This window comes from Bubalus bubalis, chromosome 8 (assembly GCF_019923935.1).
Source record: "Bubalus bubalis isolate 160015118507 breed Murrah chromosome 8, NDDB_SH_1, whole genome shotgun sequence".
Classification (NCBI taxonomy): Eukaryota; Metazoa; Chordata; class Mammalia; order Artiodactyla; family Bovidae; genus Bubalus; species Bubalus bubalis.
Genome location: NC_059164.1, coordinates 84,797,815 through 84,819,338, shown reverse-complemented (window position 1 = coordinate 84,819,338; position 21,524 = coordinate 84,797,815). Strand labels below are relative to the sequence as shown.

The 21,524-nt window shown below is 37.6% G+C and overlaps 1 protein-coding gene across 3 annotated transcripts in view; it reads left to right on the top strand.

Annotated features, from left to right (window-relative positions):
* Positions 1-20,845, top strand: part of TSPAN12 (tetraspanin 12) — a 65,502-nt gene extending 44,657 nt beyond the window's left edge. For all 3 annotated transcript variants that reach the window (XM_006049628.4, XM_025291405.3, XM_006049629.4), the window contains 2 exons: positions 2,831-2,974; positions 19,404-20,845. In XM_006049628.4, coding sequence (XP_006049690.1) covers positions 2,831-2,974; positions 19,404-19,709 — 450 coding nt within the window. In that variant the 3' untranslated portion in view covers positions 19,710-20,845. The remainder of the gene's footprint in view (positions 1-2,830; positions 2,975-19,403) is intronic.
* The last annotated feature ends 679 nt before the right edge of the window (positions 20,846-21,524 follow it).

The following is a 21,524-nucleotide window of genomic DNA, read 5'->3' as shown; positions in this document are numbered from 1 at the left end:
TTTTTTTCCTCCCTAATGGTACAAAGAGGGATCCAACTTAGGTAGACGGTATAGCACTGCAAACAGTAGCACTCCTGTTTTTGGATTTGTTGTATATTAAGTTCTCTCCTCCATCTCGTAGGCCTATTTCACCCAAAAGGAGGTGGGGAAAACCTCAGGGCCTCCTGGAAGAGTTTTTGAAAGGCCCTTGTATTAATTTGCTAGAGCTGCATCCATAACAAAGTACCACAGACTGGGTGGCTTAAACATCAGAAATGTATTGTCTCACAATTCTGGAGGCTGGAAGTCTGAGATCAAGGCATCAGCAGGATTGCTTTTTTTCTGAGACCTCTGTCCTGGGCTTGCAGATGGCCAAAGTCATCTCCCTGTGTCTTCTTTTGTGTCATCTTCCCTCTGTATTTAAATTTCCCCTTCTTATAAAGACATCAGTCCTATGGGATTCCCGGAGAAGGAAATTTCAACCCACTCCAGTATTCTTGCCTGAAGAATCCCATGGACAGAGGAGCCTGGTGGGCTACAGTCCATGGAGTTACAAAGAGTCAGACACATCTGAGCGACTAAACAGCAGCATATGGGACTAGGTCCCACCCTTGTGACCTTAGATTAATTAAATTACTTCTGTAAAGATATTTCTTCCCAAATATGGTCACATTCTGGAGGTTAGAACCTCACCCCATGAATTTTGCTGGTAGGGTCGGGAGGACACAGTTCAGCTGATAACACTCTTCTCCCAAAATAAATTGTAGAGCTGACAGCGACCTTGTCAGGCAGCAGTTTTCCTGACTTTTCATTCAGTGTGGTTTAGGCATGCATCTCACTTTAGTGGACACTCACTTGAGATCTAGTGATGTTTATTCAATACTTTTTAAAAAAACTGATGCTAAAAATCTATTTTTTTTTTTTAACATAGAGGTGGGAGTACAGGCTTGGGAATGAATAGGCTCCATCACTTACTGATTGGTGATCTTGGTAACTTACTTGACCTGTTCATCAGAGACCATGGTTCTGCTTATGTGAAATGGTGGTGGGATTTTCCAGTTGACAACATGTTAGAGGAGTGATTCCATCTCACAATGTGACTCTACAGGAGGCAGGAATAGTCTAAGGAGATGTAGTCCATAGTGATGTATGGCTTAAGAATGGGTTTGTGTCATAAGGGAGTTCTCAGGAAGAATTTCAGTATCAATTCAGTATCTTCTATTGATGAAGAAAAACAATTATGTAAAAAGAAACAATATCTCAGTGACTTATTAAAATAAAAGAGTGTTTGGTCCAGAACGTGAAATGCTTAAATTATTTGGAAAAGTCATTTCTGTGCAGCCCCTCACTTCGTGACAAGGCCAGATAAATGGACTGTTCTATTGTGGATGGAGTCAGAGTGTTCCCAGAACTGTCCTCCTGTCATCACACAGAAAAACACACGATGTTAGGAAATGAGAAGTAGGTTTCCTCTGCATGCAGGGATGTAAAAAGACTAACCTGGAAATGTAGTAGTTTATGATTTTGAGAAAGTGGTCATTTCTACTATGTGTGTGTTTTTATGGATACTTAATGACAGGTGAAATATATGGTATTAAACTATGTTTGCCTTAATTTGTGATATTTGTGGTATAATTGTATCTTTTAGACAAAAATATATAAAAGGAAAATACTAAAATTATTTCTCAAGTTTCTTGGAAAATTTAATATTACTCATAGCATCAGTGATTCATCATTTATAGTATTCAAGATGATTTTTTTTCTCTTTCAAAATAGATGTTTAAACAACTGAAAACATGTTAAATCATCTCTTGTTTCATTTCACAAAAGAAGTTCAGAATTCTTTAAAGTTTGTTTTAGATAAATTTTGAAATGGTGGGTTGTGATATTTTATGATGCAGAGTTAATCCTGAACACAGATTGATCAGTTGGCCCACATGATTTTCAAAGCCAGCCGCTCTTGGCAGAATTCTTCTCAGTGACTGCTCATGTATAGTCTTTCTTTCTGACTGTATGGAAGAGTAATCCTCCTCTACCCAAGGGCAGAAAGTTTTCATAGTTAATTACTCTGAATCTAATCTAAATTAAGCAGTCCTTAAGCAGTGTTTCTAAACCTTGGCCAGAGAAAGTTTTTGTTAATACTTGGTGAAATGAGACTTAAAAAAAAAAAAAAGACAATTTAGTTTGTCTTAAACCCAACTTTATTCAAGCTAAAAGCACATCATTTTTTCTGAGATTATGGTGATAGGGTATGACAGCTTTTTTCAAGATTCTCACTCAGTTGAATAAAAATTTGTCGGCCAAACCTATGTTTATATCTCAGAAATTTTTGGAAATTTAGTGGTTAATGAACTCAAGTTGGGTAATATTTGTGATGCGGGCTGTTGGCCAAAAATCTTTCTACAGAGATTGCAGAAACATTTAGTATAATATTTGAATTTATGAAGCAGTTAAGTCGGTAACTAGGCAATATGCAAACAGATTGATCAACTATTCCCTAGTAGCTAGACGCTTAATGTTAAATGCATGATTTCAGCTATTTGTTTTGTTAGTATGCATATTAATACTATCGCTCCATGATCACTTGTAGAGGAGCTTACACTTGGGGAGTGAGTCTCAGTCATGCCTGATCTGTCTTCTTGCATTATGGGCATTATTGTTCCGAATTGTTCCATTATGAAGTCCTCTCCTACATTTCTGTTGTCAGCATAGAATGTGCACATATCATTACTTGATGACAGAAGTGACTTTAGCTCTGGGTGCAAAAATTTGAGAAATCTAACGTTTAATCTCCCAAAAGTTAAGAAAATATTTTTGTTGTTTCTGAGCCTGACCAGTCATTCTTTTGCAGTTCAAGTGCTGTGGAGTTGTCTATTTCACCGACTGGCTGGAAATGACAGAGATGGACTGGCCCCCGGATTCCTGTTGTGTTAGGGAATTCCCAGGATGTTCCAAACAGGCCCACCAGGAAGATCTCAGTGACCTCTATCAAGAGGTAAGGCCATGTGTCATTCACTTATCATGGAAGTGAAGAACCAACAACAGGCCAATGCAGTTTTCCTCCTCTATCTAAATATGAAGAACTTGAAATATTTTTCCTCTGAAATGTGAAGAAAGGGAACCAAGCTAAAAATAAATATAAAAGTCTGAATACTGATCACATTTTAACAGAGAAAATTGGGAAAGATTAGGTTTTAGAATTAATTGGAGTTTGAACTGTGTTATCTAGAACCAAGCTCCATTGCTGTCTCCTAAGGGTGCTTTTAAAATAGACATGCAGAGTGTGTGACTAACTGGATTTTCAGGAAGACAAGGTTTGGAGTTCCTGAGCAGAATAGGTATTTAGGGCTTCCGTATATTCTAAAACATGGGAGTAGGGGAGAGGAAGAAAACAAACAAAACAAAACAAAATGACAAAACACACACACACACACACACACACACACACCAATTGTGTGTTTCTCTCCACTCCCCAGAGAAAATGCTGTCCTCAAGTCTTCAGGTCCCCCTGCTGGTTAATGATCAGTGATGTTAGTTTTAGCTGGTTTAATGACAGATGCTCACTAGGATTCAAATCAGTTGTCAAGTGGCCAAGAAACTTTCATAGTTATGTTTTCTGGGAGAATTTATCGGAATCATCAGTTATTCATTTGTTAGCAGAATTGTTCTTATTCCTTCATTTTTAATGGTGACTTTCAAACTTCGTTAGGGGAATCTTATTTTCAAGTTAAAATCTAGAACTACATCATTCCAGTATAGTTGTGCTGTGCTGAGGATAGCTGTGCTGTGCTTAGTCTCTCAGTCATGTCTGACTCTTTGAGACCCCATGGACTGTAGCCCGCCAGGCTCCTTGTCCATGGGGATTCTCCAGGCAAGAATACTGGAGTGGGCTTTCATGCGCTCCTCCAGGGGATGTTCCCAACCTAGGGATTGAACCCAGGTCTCCCACATTGCAGGTGGATTCTTTACCATCTGAGCCACCTGGGAAGCCCAAGGATACTGGAGTGGATAGTCTATTCCTTCTCCAGGGGATCTTCCCGACCCAGGAATCAAACCCAGGTCTCCTGCATTGCAGGTGGATTCTTTACCAGCCAATAGCTACATGTTCTTATTTCAATTAAAATTAAACCAAATAAAAATTGCATTTGCTCAGTTGCATTAGCCACATTTTAAGTGCTCCACAGCTACTTGGGACTAGCAGTTCCTATGTAGGATCACACAGATATAAACATCTTTACAGGAGGTTTTATAGTCTTGATCTAGAATAGAGGCTCAAAATGTAAATCAGATGCCAGGAAGCTGCTCCAGCTGATGGGCTGGGATCATTTCCCAGATACCTCACGAGTCAAGCATCTGGGTACCACAAATCATCTTAACATAAAAATAAAATTGACACCATTCATAATATGATATATACACACAACACATATCTGTTTTTCCCTGGAAATACTATTATTGTTCCAAACACCTTTTAGGCCATCTGCTAAAGTCAGTTGTAAAGATACACAAAGAGAAAATCAGTTTTATTATAGTTTAAATTAATAAATTTGAAAAAGATGCTGGATTACCCATACAAGTGCTTCATCTCATACATATCTTAAATATGAGTAACTTTTGGCTGTTAAAAAATTCATCTGAGAGGACAAGGCTATGTCACATTTAAGATATCCAAAGTAAAGTTCTTTGGGCTCTGAAGACATGCCACAGAGAGAAGTGCCAAATATTTTTAAGAGATTCAGAATTGTGTTAGTCTTCCTAAGGTAGGAAAGTACCACAGTGTGAGTAGCTTAAACAAAACGTATTTATTGACTCACAGTTCTAAAGGCTGTATGTCTGAGATGAAGGTGTCAGCAAGGTCGGTTCCTTCTGATGCCTGTGAGGAAACATCTGTTCTGGGCCCCTCCCTCAGTTTCTGGTGGTTTGCTGTCCATCACTGGCATTCCTTGGCTTGTAGAAGCATCACCCACGTCTCTGCCTTTATCTTTACATGGCAGTCTCCCTGTTTGCATTTGTCTCCAAGTTTCCCTTTTTCATAAGGACACCAGTCACACTGGACCAGGGGCCCATCCTTCCCTGCTATGACCTCATCTTAACTAACTCTATCTGCAGAGACTCTATTTTCAAATAAGATCACATTCTGAAGTTCTGGGGATTAGGTCCTTAACATATGAATTTGGAGGGGCCGAGAATTTTTGAAGCAGCTGAATAACTCAGGTTGTTTATTTTAAAGAATAATCAAAATACTTGTAGTCATGCCCCACACTACTGGGAAGTATTGTGTTTAGATGTTATCATTTGAAGCATATTATGCTTAGTAGCATTTTGGCTTTGAATGAAAAGAATATACAAGATATATTGAACAAAGAATTATTTGTTCAGTGTCTCTTGAGTTCCTCAGTGATATGCTACATCTTTTTGGGGGGGTTAAAGTTGAATATTGGTTGGTATCTGTAGTAGGGATGGTCACCTAAGTTCAATAGTTAAAAGTCTTGTTGATTTCATAAAACAGGAGGCTGTGCTAAATATTTCTAAGATAATAGTAAATGCAGACATAATTGTGGATATTCAAAGACATTATAACTCACCACTAGGTTTAAAAAAAAAAAGCAAAACAGATGATTATAGACAGACATTTACTTATTGGAATGTGAGCCCCAGGGAGTGCTGCCTCCTGGGATAAAAAAAAAAAATTCAGAATAAAATCCAAAACCAAAATCCATAAAAAGCCCCAGATGATTACAGAAGAGATGTGAATGTAGACATATGAGTTTAAACCTATCAGTGTTCCTAGTGTGAACTTAGTCTAATCCATTTGTTAATTCTTAGGAGTAGGAAGTCAATATGGGAAATTATTGGGCTACATATATAATAATTTCTACCTTCTTTGGTGATTAATACTAGTAACATGATTATAACCAATATTGACCCTTGAGAATGACAGAACATGGATGTATTTGCCATATCTTCCCACAAAATCTGAATATGGACAGATTCACTTCAATTTTGTTACTTAGTTGAGAAGCAATTAATTAAATATTTAATGAAAATTTTTGGTTTAAAAAGGCAATTCACTTTTCCTGGTAGTATTTTAATGGTGCTTTACTTCAGGATGTCTATAATTGCTGTTACATGAATTTTAAGATTAAAAAGAGCTACACTATTGTGCATGGGCCAATTGATGATCCATATTATTTTAAAAGATTTTTCATATTTTCATCAAAGACTTTCAAAAGCAAGCTGACATTATCAGTTCTGAGATGTTCTATAGACAGACTTCCAGCAGAGATAGAGGTTCATTATATCAGAGTAATTTGCATTTTATAATTAATAACAGATGCTGATATTGATAATGATATAGCACATAATTATATGTATAGCTGACTTACAAAAGTGGATAACTTAGTAGCTTTATGGCACAAATACAATTAAATCCATCATTAAAGATAAGAGTTAATTCCTCTCTGCCCTGAAGAACATGTTTCCTAATTGCAGTGTGCCCAGAGATCATCCACCTGAACTATGAGGGGTCTAAAAGGGTAAACAAGTGAGGAACAGCTATTGGTATTCAGGAAATTTATTCTGAAATAGTAAGTACTAAAAAGAGATATTTTGATGTCTCCAATATTTCAAAATTCATCATTCTGAACAGGAACTAGACTTATTCATTGTTGCTCCAAGGGCCAGAAGTTACAGGAAGGAAATTTTGAATCAATAGAAGGAAGACCTTGCTCATCAAAATCCGTCCAATTGTGATAAAGGTTCTCTTGTAAAACAGTGAGTGTCTCATCACTAAAAATATTAAAGTCAAGGTCAGATAACTGTGTCATTGGTGGGTAGAATGGATTTTTAAATTAAGAGTGAATCTGGACTAGATGAACTTCAAGGTCCCTTTTATCTTTCATATTCTGTAAGCTTAGAGATAAGAACTGACTTTCTTCCTGCAATCTTTCTTCAGCAGTCTGAAATCAAGGAAATAAATCATTCTGAACCATCTGGTGGCCTGCATGGTCCCTGACCCAATAATATTTTATGAAATATTTAAAATCTGTGAAAAATGACAGAGTGGAAATAGAGCAGTAATCACACATTTTAAAAACATTTTTATCAGAGGTATTGTTTGGTTTGGCACACAGATCCTCAAATATCCGTAATGAGCTATCCACTTGTATAAAAGTATACATTCAAAAATTCACAGATGAAAATATCTCTGAACATCAATTTGGTTCTGTTCCATTCATTCTTTCAAAAGTTTTGCTTACTGGTTTCCAAGTGCTGTTGTGAATGCTGAAGATATAGTGGAGAATGTTGGAGACAAAAAGTTCTCCTGCAGTATAACTTATATTCTAGTTAGACATTTAACAAGAAAAAAATAGCAATAAAAGATCATTTCAAGTGGTGAAAAGCACTTTGAAGACTCTGAACAGGGCCATGTGCTAAAGAATGACTTTCTTGGTGAAAGTGAAGTGAAAGTCACTCAGTCGTGTCCAACTCTTTGTGACCCCATGGACTATAGTGGAATGGGTAGCCTTTCCCTTCTCCAGGGGATCTCCCCAACCCAGGGATTGAACCCAGCTGCCCTCATTGCAGGCAGATTTTTTTACAAGCTGAGCCAGAAGGGAAGCCCAAGAATACTGGAGTGGGTAGCCTATCCCTTCTCCAGTGGATCTTCCTGACCCAGGAATTAAACCAGGGTCTCCTGCATTGCAGGTGGATTCTTTACCAACTGAACTATCAGGGAAACCCTATGAAGGGATTACTTAAGACAGGCTGTTTAGGAACAGGTTCTCTTAGGAGATGACATTTGAATCTAGCCCAGTTGGTGACAAGGATTTGGCCTGGCAAAGATTTTTGAAGAGTATCTTTTCGCCCAGAAAACTGCAAGTGTAAAAGCTACCCCTCCTTCAACCTGGAGGTGGCTGGACCACAGATTCCTGGCTACTTCCTACCCTCTAATTTGATTTTTAATGTACTCACACTCTCTAAATATTAGGTGTGAGACTTGGCTTCAATGAAACATCAGAGTTTAAGTTGGTAAAATACAGGACTAAGATGCATCTCTTCCTTCTCTCCCTTGCTGAGTTTTCCATCCTGTCAGCTACTAGAGCTCTAGACTTGACTGGAGAATAAGAAGAGAGAAAGAAGACTAAAGAAGGCTGGTAGAGTTAAAAGTTTGGGTAAAATAGGGACTTCTTACTCCTTGCCCAGGGACTTTACCCCAAGCCCAACTCTTGGATGGGCTTCAAGAGAAAAGTGATACTGTTGTAATTGTTTTTGATATTTTGCATGCATTTTTTCAGTGACCGGTATCCATAGCTTTCATCAGCTTTTCTCGGGAAAAAACAATATACCTAAAAGTGTGAAGAAACACAGTTGTAGGGAATAGTTACAGTGCTTGCTATCTCAGATAGAAAATGAAGAAAAAACATCTCCTCAAAAAAAAATTGAAAAAGCATTTTTATCCTCTGTGCCACCTCAAGAAAAAGAAATGGAGGTAAGCACACTCACAACAGGCCCTATTTCAAAAGGACCAACTCAAATGTACAAGCAAGAGGGAGAGAGAGTCAAATAAAGTATATGTCCAAAGACACAATCCTTTGTTTTGTAGTTAGGAGAAAGACAACTGTTCAGAGATGGACTGCTTCTTCAGAAAATTAGTTATTCACAGAGGTTATGCAAGGGCCAGACAGTCAGCTGGTTTCCATGAAGCTCTGTGCCATTTAGACACTTTTTCTTTAGACCTTTAATCTTGACAAGTTCCCTGTGGTATTGGGTTTGAATATCAAATATTCTTAATACTTTCCTTTATGGCAAATAATTTTGCGCTAAACCATTTCTTCCTTTTTAGATGGTTTTTTGTTTCTTTTCTGAGTGACAGAAACCTCCCTATATAAATAGAGAGATAGAGGAGGGCAGGGCTTCCCCGCTGGCTTAGCAGTAAAAGAATCTGCCTGCAATGCAGGAGATGCAGGAGTCTTGGGTTCGATCCCTGGGTCGGAAAGATCCCCTGGAGGAGGAAATGGCAACCCACTCCAGTATTCTGGCCTGGAGACTCCCATGGACAGAAGAGTCTGGCTGGGTTACAGTTCATGGGGTCTCAGAGTCGGACACGACTAAGCACGAGCCTGAGGGGTGTGGGTATGAAGGGGATGTGTCTTTCTCTCTGAGTCCAGACTTGCAGGAAGAAGAACGGAGATGATGATGGTGTGTCTAGGTCTGCAGTCCTCTCAGAAAGCAAACGGACATGCAGAGATGCTCCCCTAAGTTGAAGGTGGGGGCAGCCATGGTGATCATGTGAGATGGCTTGTTTTGAGGCTTTTCTCCCAGTTGTGTGTTAACCTTTCGGTGAGCTGAGAATCAGGAATTCAGCTTTCCTGGGATTGGAGGTCCTGGCCCCACCCATCTTCTTTGCACCCTGCTGTCCTTGAAAATGATATTCATTTTATAATCTGTGTACATTTTTTCTGGGGAGGGGCAATAATCTCAGCCCTCAACTCTCTTTGTTAATACTCGTCTCCTGCCAACATTTTTGTTAGAATTAGAAAGGTGAGTCAGTCCCATGTGTCTGCTTTGACTAATAGAAGTTTAAATTTATGATTTTCACACACAGCATCCTACACACATAAATATTATGTCAGCACTTCTGAACCAGAGGAAAAAAGATGACAGAGTGTTGTGGGTACAGAAGGATGGGGTGGGGAATGGGGTGTGGCCTTCTGGCAGGCTCTACCTAGGTATGGGATGGATTATTTTTTTCCCAGCTCATCCTGCTGTTGTGCTGCTAGTAGGATTCTTCTCGGGACCAGGTAAATTGCCATGCCCCAAACAAACAAAATTAGGGGCAAGTGTTGAAAAAAGGAGCCCGAGGCAGGAAGGAAGAGGTAACAGCTTAGAACCTTGGCCAGGTACCATCCAGTTGCACTACCGTGAAATTGGTTAAATCTGTGAAGGAATGATCCTCCCGTCAGTGACTAGGAAAAGAGGTGGGAAGGAGATGATCCTGACCTGGGGCATGGGAAGAAGCCTGACACTGGGTGGGCGGTTCTTCATTGCCACTGTCTTATAATGGAGTTGTGCGGTGAGAACACACAGAGCAGGTAGTAGATACTGGGTCTCCAGTCTTATTAAAGGCCAAGTGAATGTTAGCCAGTTGCCGAAAAACATGTGGGTGGCTTGGGTCCCTAAAGGACTTTTCAGGCAGAGGCAATGGTGCAGAATTAGAGCTAGAAGCAGGACAGCCCAGTGGGTGCAAGGGGCATGGGAAGGGCTGGACAGGGCAGGCGCTGACTTATGAAAAGCCCTGTATGTCCTGCTAATGCGTGTATTTTATCCTGAAGTCTGTGAGTCAGATGAAAAGACAAACAAGTTCACCAATTTGAGGCATTGTTAGGAAAGCAAAGCTGAGGACAGAGTAGTTATGGGATGCTGATTTATTAATGATGAAGCGCCATTTTCAGATAAACACACATAGAATTGCCTGAACGGTGAACGGTAGGAAGCTTTTCAAGTTCCATGGTTATTTAGATGGAATATCCCCAAGAAGTTCCATTCTGAAGGCTCCTTTATATAAAGGCAAAGACACTCCCTTGTGCTTCTCTGCTGACTTCATTATCTCCTCCCTTAACTGCTGGCAGGGATCGGGGTTGACTGGGACCTGGGGTGATAGCTGTCTTATCATCCAAGCCTTGCAGGACCAGTTTGGGCTTGGTGGGGGTGGAAATTCCTTTTATCTTCAAGCTTTGCTTGATCTAATCAGGTCTTGAACTGTTCTGCCGGTTTTGCTTTGGGTATACAAATGCCTTCTTTCCTTTCTCTCTCTGTCTCAATATAGTCACTGGCGAGTTTCCTGTTACCTATTCACTATTCAAACAATTTATTTTTCCTCCTGTGCTTTATTAGTAGAGACTTGCAAATTTTGCCTTTAGAAGGTACCGATATAGAAAGCCATAATAATATTTTGACGTGAGAAAGTACCTCACAGAGTAACAATTTTAAATTTATGCTTTAAAAAAATCATTAGGTTGGCTTTGTGGAGTCTGAGTGGAGGTGAGAATTGTGTCTTGATGGGGTGAGAAGGGAATCAGGTAGGGAACTGTGCAGGTAATTCACATGAGTGATTATAAGGGCTGGAATTCAGGTGTGCCATTGAGGAGGGCAAGGAGGGAATGAATGTGAAAGAAAGTTAAAGGGGAAGAATGAATAGAATGATGACTGGGGTGGGTGTGGGGAGTGAGTGACAGGGAAGCTGCAGGGACAAGGATGCTTGACATTGACTTGGACTCTGGAGAGATGAAGAAGTCATTTGTTGAGGGGAGCAGTAGGATTTGATTAGCTCCATTTTGGAAATGCTGAGCTTAAGGTTCCTGTCAGGGCTTCCATGTGCAGAAACCCACTAGGAAGTATGAAGCTCAGGAGACAGAATTCAGCCAGAGATCTGGGTTTTGTGTGCCCTGTTTAGGAAAGTGCTAGCTCCAAATACAATGGCTTGCATAAGGTAGAACTCTGTTTCTCTCTCATAGGTCAGCCAGCTGGTCCAGGCTGCCAGGCAGCCCTATTGTACAGGTTTACCCAGGGGTCTTGGGTGGTTAGACAGTGTCACTTTTTTAAACATTTGTCTTCCACAATTGCTCCTATTTTCCTTAAGTTGCAGTAGTGGGGAGGAGGAGGAAGTAGGACGGGGAGCATCCAATGCATGAAGCTCTGCCCTCCGCACCTCTGCACACGTTCCCTGGGCTTACAAGACTGTGCTTAGCAGCAAGGAAGGCTGGTAAGTGTGGTCTCTGGATAGGAGGCTATGTTCCTGTAGAAAATGCTATGCTAGGAAGAGTGGAGAACAGACTAGGGCAAGTGGGATGTCTTAACAGTTTCCAGGTGTTATCAATATGTAGGAGGCGATAAAACTACACAAAGAGATGGCATAATATATGCAGCAAAGGACAGAAGTTGGGGAATGGCAATACTTAAAGACAGAGAAGACACCTGTTGTAGATAGAGAAGAAATGGAAAGCATTGTCCTAAAGGCCAATGGAGGAGAGGATTCTAGGAACGAGTTTTCCTTAGTGAGGAACCATGGTTCAGGTTAAGGCTAGTCTCCAAGCTAGACTCTTTGGGTTAACCTCTCTGTGCTTCACTTTTATTACCTTTAAAATGAAGATAACAAATACCCATCTCATGTGAGTGAATTAGCATGTTTACAACCCTTCAAATAGTGCCTGTCTGTAATATATACTACAGTAATAGCAGAGAGTCAAAGTAAATTAGGGATTGAAAAGGACACATAGGGTTTTTCAAATAGAGTCACATATAGAACTCTCTGAGCAAGCATTTTATGTACGTTATATAAATGTATATATAAGCCCTATAACATTTATTTGAAGGTGCTATATCATTATCTCCATTTTACAGATAAGAAAGGTGAGGCACAGAGAGGTTCAGTGCCCTAGTCCAGTTTCATAGAGCTAGTCAGTGACTGAACTCAGATCTATTTGATTCCAAAGCCCGTACTTGTATTAGTCACTAAAATTTCAAGACGTGGAGTACATGGTGAGGAGAAAGCTGAGTGTTTGTAGATTTTTTCACTTCTAAACCTCAATTTCCTTATCCATCAAATGAGATAGTAGTAGTATCTGCCTCATTATAATTTTAAAAAAATTAAGCTACTTAATAAGAAACCCTTCGCAAATCACTTGACACGAAATAAACACAAACCTTCAATGCATGGTGGTAGCAAATGACAATTATAACAGGAATTTATTAACATTTATTAGGGTAAATAGAAAAAATAGTGACCCATGATTAGATTTTTAACTAACCAAATTGCCCTAAATTTTGCTAGTAATGGCAGGAAAATATGCATTTTCTAGTTCTGTTTGTGTTGGCCGAAGGTAGATTTTAGATCAAGGTTTTGGGGACTTCATGTGGTTTCTCATTTCATTTTCACATTTTTCCAGTTCTTAAGGACAAACATTTAGGTGGACAAAAGCGCCTAGTGAGAGATGATGTCTAATTAGCGATTTGTATTTATACATTTTCTGCTCAGACAGTGAACATCTGCCCCTGCACCTCACCTTCCTAGGGAGAATACTACCTTCTGGGTTTTCTGACACTTGTTGTTCAGTCACTAAGTCATGTCTGACTCTTTGCAACCCCATGGACTATAGCACACCAGGCTCCTCTGTCCTTCACTGTCTCCTGGAGTTTGCTGGAATCATGTGCATTGAGTCAGTGATGCTGTCTACTCATCTCATCCTCTGCAGTTCCCTTTTCCTTTTGTCTTCAGCCTTTCCCAGCATCAGGGTCTTTTTCCAGTGAGCGGGCTCTTCACATCAGGTGGCCAAAGTACTGGAACTTCAGCTTCAGCATCAGTCCTTCCAATAAATATTCAGGGTTGATTTCCTTTAGGATTGACTGGTTTGATCTCCTTGCTGTACAAGGGACTGTTAAGAGTCTTCTCCAGTACCACAATTTAAAAGCATCCATTCTTCAGCACTCAGCCATTTTTATGGTTCCACTCTCACATCTGTACATCAATATTGGAAAAACCATAATTTTGACTATACTGATCTTTGTCACAAACTGATGTCTCTGCTTTTTAACATGCTGTCTAGCTTTTCATAGCTTTCCTTCCAAGGAGCAAGCATCTTTTAATTTCACGGCTGCAGTCACCATCTACGGTGATTTTGGAGCCCAAGAAAATAAAATCTGTCACGGCTTTCACTTTCCCCCTTCTATTAGCCATGAAGTGATGGGACTGGATGCCATAATCTGAGTTTTTATAATGTTGAGCTTTAAGATAGCTTTTTCACTCTCCTCTTTCACCCTCATATTTTTGGTAAAAATGACAGATGTCCAATAAATATAGTCTTTTAAACTTGGGATTCTTCATCTCTAATGGGGATCTTGTGAAGATGAAATGAGATACAAGTGTCTGTGGGTTTTTTTGAGATACATGAAGACTTTTTCTACTGCTTTTCCTGTGTATGGGTTTGAGTAACTTTACTCTTAACAAAACAGAAAATCTTGTAGTGAATTTTATTACTTGCTGTTTAATTTTTTTTAAGGACGGGTTTATTTTCCTGCAGAGCTTATGCTTATCAGTGGAGAACTTTTGCTCCAACCTCTTTAAAGCTCATGAACTCATGAACTGCTATCACTCAGTTTTTCAATTTTAAAATAAATAGGACTGAATGTTATTTATTTGTACTTCATAATTAACACTGTCATCTCAAACTTGGGAGTTATGTTTATTATGAAAAATCAGTTATGAAGATATCAATACTGGCATGTATTGGCACCTAGATTTTATTTATACTTTATCTTCATAAGCACATTAGAAGTCTGTCTAATTTTTTGATGTGGCCTGTGAATATTGAGTACTGAAAAGCCACAGGAGTTCTTCTAATTTTAGAAACTCATCTTGGAGCTTGATCAGAGAATAATTTCAAGTGTATAATTTCCTCAAGTGAAGTAAGGCATCTTGACATGCCTTCAGATAGATTCCAGGAAATACAGGGATTAGTGATTTCTCTCTGATAAAATGGTAGTGTTGTTATTTACAGTTGACCAGAATTTTAACATTGCAGCGAGCAAAGTAGGTTAGCCAGCTTGTCTTATTCCATACCTTTGAATTATCTGAGGTTATTAATGCAGTGCTAACATGGCTTTATTTAGGAAGAAAACATATTCAAGGTAAATCAACTCAGTATTTTATTTTGAGAAAAGCAAATAAATGCAATTTAGTTATTTCCTATTGTGAGTAAAAGAGTCTTTGTGAAATGGAATGCAGTTTTGAACTCTAACATTTCTGTTTTCTTTTTTGTCTCACTCAACAGCAAACACTCAACAGTGTTTATTTGTGCAACTAAATATCTGTGAATAGTAGAATAGATTATATAGAGACACATTTATATTTTTTTTTCTCTAGACTTAGTGTCTTGCTTTTCAACAAAAAAATCCAAGTTTATACTGAAAAGTGTGAATCTTATTCATGATTATTTGACTGGCTCAAAATAAGCTCACAACTTGTATTCAGACTGAACTACTTTGAAGAGGATGTTGCAGAATAGGCCATAAACCCTGGAGCTGTTTCTATGAAGAATTCAGAGAGTGGCTGAGGCAGACAATCATATTGTACACAGAAATCTGAAAAAAATACTCTCTTTTCAAGAAGAAGAATATTCATTTGGAAAGTTAATCCTTAACTTTAAGTAATGGTGTAAGCAATTCCCTGAAATTCAGCGTGATACCTAATAGGCTGCAAGTTTTTACAGTGCCTCCTGAATTACCAAAGAAATATTAAATTGTACACAATGTAGAGGGATTTGTGCTTTATTTATATGTTTACACCTTGTATATTTTTTATTAAATGATTTAATGCAACATACAACAAAAAGGCACAATGGATGAATAATAAAAATAAGATTTATTTATTGGATAAAGCTAAATAAGTCCTAGAGAAGTAATGTAGAACATGATTAATATAATTAACATTGCTGTGTGTTATATATAAAAGTTGTTAAGAGAGTAAATCCTAAGAGTTCTCATTACAACTCTTAAATGTAAAAATGTTTCTTCTTTTTCTTTTCTTTTGTATCTATATGAGATGATGGATATTCAGTAAACTTATTGTGATAATCATTTCATGATATATGTAAGTCAAATTATTATGTTGTATGCCCTAAACTTACACAGTGCTGTGTGAATTATAACTCAATAAAACTGGAAGGGAAAAATACATAAATAGCGGTAGAAAGCCAGGATTAAAGAAAGAGTAATTGGACATGCTTGATGTGAAGGCAAATGGGATTACTGTGGTTTAGTTTCATATTTGTCCTTGAGCTTTCTGAAAGCCCAGGTGAAACGACACATAATCGTCTGGATCATTTTAATGTTTGGAGGGCATGTATTCTAGTTTTTCAAAGGGAGCAAAATTCTAAAGTATTTGCTCAAGTGCAGTTTTATATCTACCACTCTAAAATACCTAGGAAAATACCTTCAATATTATTTTTCAAAAATTTTATAGAGTAATTTCTTATGGTGTTCTTCAATATCATTGAAATACACTTCAGTGGAAAATAAAACGTAAGGGCACAGGTTAATATATTGCAGCATGGCAGAATTTGGTAGTCTGGTGTGGTATTCAGATATAAGTTGAAGTACCTAGAGATGGCAATTGGTTTTATTTATTTTAAAGAGTCTATAGATAACATCTCTTTTTGAGGGGTTTTTGATAGAGAAGGACAAACTGTAATTTAATAAATTCTGATGACAAACTTAGTACTAAACTAAATACTTACATTCTGTCTAGTTTGGGAGTTATCTTTGTAAACTAAATGAAGAAGTAATAGGGCTGATTTATTTATTAAAAATTGATATTTGGCAAAACCAATACAATATTGTAAAGTTTAAAAATAAAATTAAAAAAAAAATTGAGGAGTCTAACTAGGACCTTTGCTTTGAATAAACCACCTTTACCCTCCTTGACATGGAGATAATCTTCCAGTCCAGTGATCTCTAAGGAGGCCAGGTCCTGACTATGAGCCATAACGATACAATCCTATGTCCACTTTTTTGGGCGGAACTGAAAACCTTTTTTCACTGGGATCCAAACCCATTCATGACAGCCTGGATTGTCTTAATATTTTGTTGCATTTTCTTGTGTGGCCACTGAGGTTTCCTTAGATTCCCAGAACCAGTAAGTCTTCCAGACTTTGCTGAGGAAGCATAGAGCCTCAATTAATATGAGCCAGAGGTGAGATCTTAGGGCCTTCTTAGTTCTTTCTTGAACATGTGCACACTCCTGGGATTGAGCATAACCTTACTCACATGTGTAACTTTCTAGATCCCTGCAAATATGTCAGAGCTTTGCCAAAACCACAAAGGACTTCACATTCTCCAGTTTTTCCCCTTTGGCTTTTGACTAGCCCATGTGTGCAACTATTATCCACTGCCTCAGGCAGCCTCAGTGTTGAGCAGTTACCTGTGAATGCTTTTGACAAATACTCCCCAGAGGGAAAATTCTGTTGCCCAGGTTGAACTGCAAGTCAAGACAAATAAAGACAGCTTTGCTAGTGAGCTCTTTCAGGGAACCACCAGATAGGACAAATAATGACAGTTCTCTGACAGTGGGTCTTTGAAGGAGCTCCAACCCTTTTCTGTTGCCTTTGGTGGCTGCCAGACCACTGATTTTTACCATAATTGTGGGCTGTTTATTTTCAAGGCTCCTGCAGAGCTGGGGAAGGGGTATGGGAGTAAAGCAAATTAAAATGCCACAAAGTTTGCTGTTCTTACTGAGATTCAGGTGCTTCTCTTGAATAAATGCTCCTCAGATTGCTGCAAGCATTTGGTTAATTTCCAGAGTTCAAAAAAAAGTTGACTCTGACAATTTTCTGTAGTGCTTTCATTGCTTATATGGGGGACAGGCTATTCAGAGGTCCTTTTTCTGCCAGTTTTGTGGATGTTACTCTAGAAGTGCTTTTTAGCCATATTTTTACAAATTAAAAAGCTGAACTTTTTGACTTCTAAGTTCCCCTCCCACTCTGGAACATTCACTGTTATCAATATATCACATTCCCAAATATCCTAGATAATATAATTTACTGTATCTTTGTTTTGGTATATGTGGCTGTTTAAAATAAAATTGAAACAGACTTTACTGCATGCCAGAGTATGAAGCACAGTTGATTTCTGCTTTGTTTTAATCACAAATTAAAAAGTATTACCTTTTCTGCATAGTTATTCAGCTTAGAGTGAGTTAGTCTAAAGGGATGGGAGATCTTTACATGCCAATGGGAAGAACTATATAAAATTTAAGCACCAGAGACTGCTGAAAAGGTAAAAATCAAATAATAATTGACTTGTTTCACAGGGTTGTATCATTAGCATATGCATTTCTTGAGTAGTTTACCTTTAATTGTGGAATTTATTTTAATTGTTCTTTATTCATTAAAGATCCACTTTTGTACTAAGTACTGAAAACATAGTTGAGGAGTCAACTAAACCATGCAAAGCCATTTTATATCAATTTCTTTGGAGATGGATATGATGATCTGTGCTGCATTACTCAGCAATGATGTTAATTTCCAAATGTCTGAAGCTAAACCTTTTTAAGTAGTTTTGATGTGCCTCTTTCCAATCTATGTTAAATCTTTTTTTGCATCATGAGGAGAGTCATGATCTAAAGTCTCGGTGGCAAACATCATTTTGGATAGTTACTTCACTGTCTTGAGAAACAGTGACCCCCCACCTTCACTGTTACAGGTGGGCAAGGATTATTTCATCAGTACTCAGTGGGAACACAATGCCATGCTTTTGGTGTTTCATTCTCTAAAAAAGTTTTGTACTCATACTTGTCCATTAATAACTGCTTTTCATAGATTTTGCAGCTCTTTTAATTTGTGCTTTCTAATCTTCTGTGGGCTGATATACCAGATAAATCTGATCCCTACTGAGCTCTTACTATATATGAGATCACATTCTAGGTGTTTAATTGTGCTTGTTCATTTAATTTCCCCAAGATCACAAACAGGCCGGCCCTATTATTATTCATGTTTTCATACAAGAAAACTGAATCACAGAGAGATTAAGTAACATGAACAGTCACAAAGCTTATAAATAGCAGAGCAGGGATTTGAATTCAGAATTCTGGCTCTGAAGTTCATGATCTATATGGTGTCATATAAGGATATTAGAATTACATATAAGCATAAGTGTGAGTGGGTTCTGATGAATTTCCTGAGTGGAACTCTTTGAAAAATACCTGAGTGTCGGTGATTGTCTTTGTGTCATCTATTTTGGTTTCTCAGTGTGTGTGTGTGCGTGTGTGTGTGTATATTAACTAGGCAAGATGAATAGAGAAGTTATTTTATTAAAGCAGTATTAAGTATCAATAGTATTACTTATAAATATTTTAACTTCACTTTTGGTGAAATTGATAAAACTTTGCTAATGTTTTGCTGTTAATTTGCATTACATGGTATACCAGAAAAGGTAGTTACTGAAATGTGTCTGTGACTAGTTTTACATGATTTTTATTTCTTACAAGTAATGACTTATTAGGGTATAGTTACTTATAAGTGTCTTTGGAAATTTAAGAGTTATGTTTTATGTATTCCTCTCCTCTACTATAATCCACAAATTAACAATAGGCTGGTTCAGTAGCCTTGATTTCCTTGATTTAGTTGAGTTATTTATAGAATCTGGGGAAGGAAAAAAGAAGGCAGTTATTTTAATAATTAAAATTTATTTTCAAAGAATGCACACCTCTATCTCCAATCCAGCGGCTCACAGGGGTTCCCTCTTGAGAGTCACTATCTTAAAAGTTTGTAATTCAAGTTGTTTGGTTCCACTAACTGATGGATGATTTTATTTTTCACTATTTTGATCCTCTGTAACACAGAGGAATATTGACCATATTATTTCTTTTACAGGGTTGTGGGAAGAAAATGTATTCCTTTTTGAGAGGAACCAAACAGCTGCAGGTGCTGAGGTTTCTGGGGATCTCCATTGGAGTGACACAGATCCTGGCCATGATTCTCACCATTACTCTGCTCTGGGCTCTCTACTATGACAGACGGGAGCCTGGGACAGACCAAATGATGGCTCTGAAGAATGACACCACTCAGCACCTGCCTTGTCATTCAGTGGAACTGTTGAAACCAAGCCTGTCGAGGATCTTTGAACACACATCCATGGCGAACAGCTTTAACACACATTTTGAGATGGAGGAATTATAGAGACTGTCAAAGAAGGAAACCACAAATTTATTTTACTGGACTTGTGAATTTTTTGAACACACACTTAACTGTTTCAGAAATGTGTAGAAATGAAAATGTTGCCATAAAAGGATACCCAAGCACATAACGTTCCACTCTTTGAAAGGAAGTGGGAAAAGTCCCATATATGATAAAGCACCACCTGGACAATAGTTGATACCTTTTGTAATGCTGAGGACAGATCTAATACCCACTTTATAGCCTGTGTAAGATTTTTACTGAACACAGTTATGCTTTGAGGTTTATGCTTTGGCAGAGTTTGACCAGCATTTCTGCATCCATGTAAATGTGCTGAAACATGCTAGGTGGAGTTGGAGCTACAGTAAAGTTTGATTTACTTCCATAAGCTTACTAGTATATAAAGTTCCAAATAACTGCTAACATAGGAAGTTAGACAGTACTAATGACTTTTATTACTTGGTGATATATTCTTTTGAGGAGAAATAGATTATACATAAGTACACTCTGAAGATTGGTGACTACCTAAATGTGATTTTTGCTGGTTACTAAAAATATTCTTACTACTTACAAGAGCAAACTATAACTTTGTCTCAAACTGATCAGGGATATATGTGTATATGAGTCTGTGTTAAGTCTGTATAATTCAGTAGATTTCAGTTCTTATAACATTAAGAATAACAATTGTGAAAAGGATAAATCCATAGTGTATAGCACCATTATTTTAACCTTGCCTGTTAATAGAGCTTTAACATTCTGTCTTGGGTTTATATTACATACATAAGTGTTAACTTAAATACTTAACCACTAATTTTGAAAAATTACTCATGTGATACAAAGGAATCATTATAATTCAGAATGCAGTCTAGTTTCTAGGAAGTATTAACAGAAAAAGTTTACATATAACTTTAGTTCATTCAGCAAAGACCTGGATGTTATCCTTCTGCCAAACTGAGACTCATTTTGACACTAAACACTTTATATAAAGGAACTTATCTTTGCCTTCTCCAAACTAGAAGCAGCAGTCTCCAAGTCTCAATATAATTCTACAGAGAATAGTTTTCCTTTTCTCTAGCAAAAAGCCAAGAGAATCTTAAAATAAGTGACAATTTAGCTAGAGGTTTTCTTTGCCTTATTTCACTGATTAAGATACTGTGGTGAATTACACAGATTATTAAATTTTTTACAAGAGTAAACTATATTTATTTGAAATGGGAAAAGTGCATTTTACTGTATTTTGTGTATTATGTTTATTTCTCAGAAAATAGAAAGGAAATTAAAATGTGTCAATAAATATTTTCTAGAGAGTAAAAATTTGTCTTTGTCTAATTTTTATACTTAATAATCACTTTCACTATTCAAAATATTAGCAAGGGGGAAAATCTGAGTTAACATGGTTGAATAAAGTAATAATAACTATCTCCAAAACCCAAAGCTACTCTGTAAGAATATGCATCTTCACTGAAAAATGACAAAAAGATGCCCATTTACTTTTCAAGTTTTCTTTTTGAGCTAAATGATAAATAATGTAGTCATCTGATATAATACAAAATATGCCCACTTATGTCAATTTATCTTCTCAGTGTTTTCATATCCCAGTTTCTTAAAGTAATTTTCTGAAGAAAATGAGCCTAAGGAATACAGTATTTGAAATCAACTGCTAAATATCATCTTTACCATAACTTAAATAAAAATTGAGTAGATAACTTGCTCAATCAGAACCATAAGCATCCCCAGGACTTCCCTGGCGGTACAGTGGTTAAGACTCCACACTTCGACTGCAGGAGACATGGGTTTGAACTATGGGTCAGGGAACTA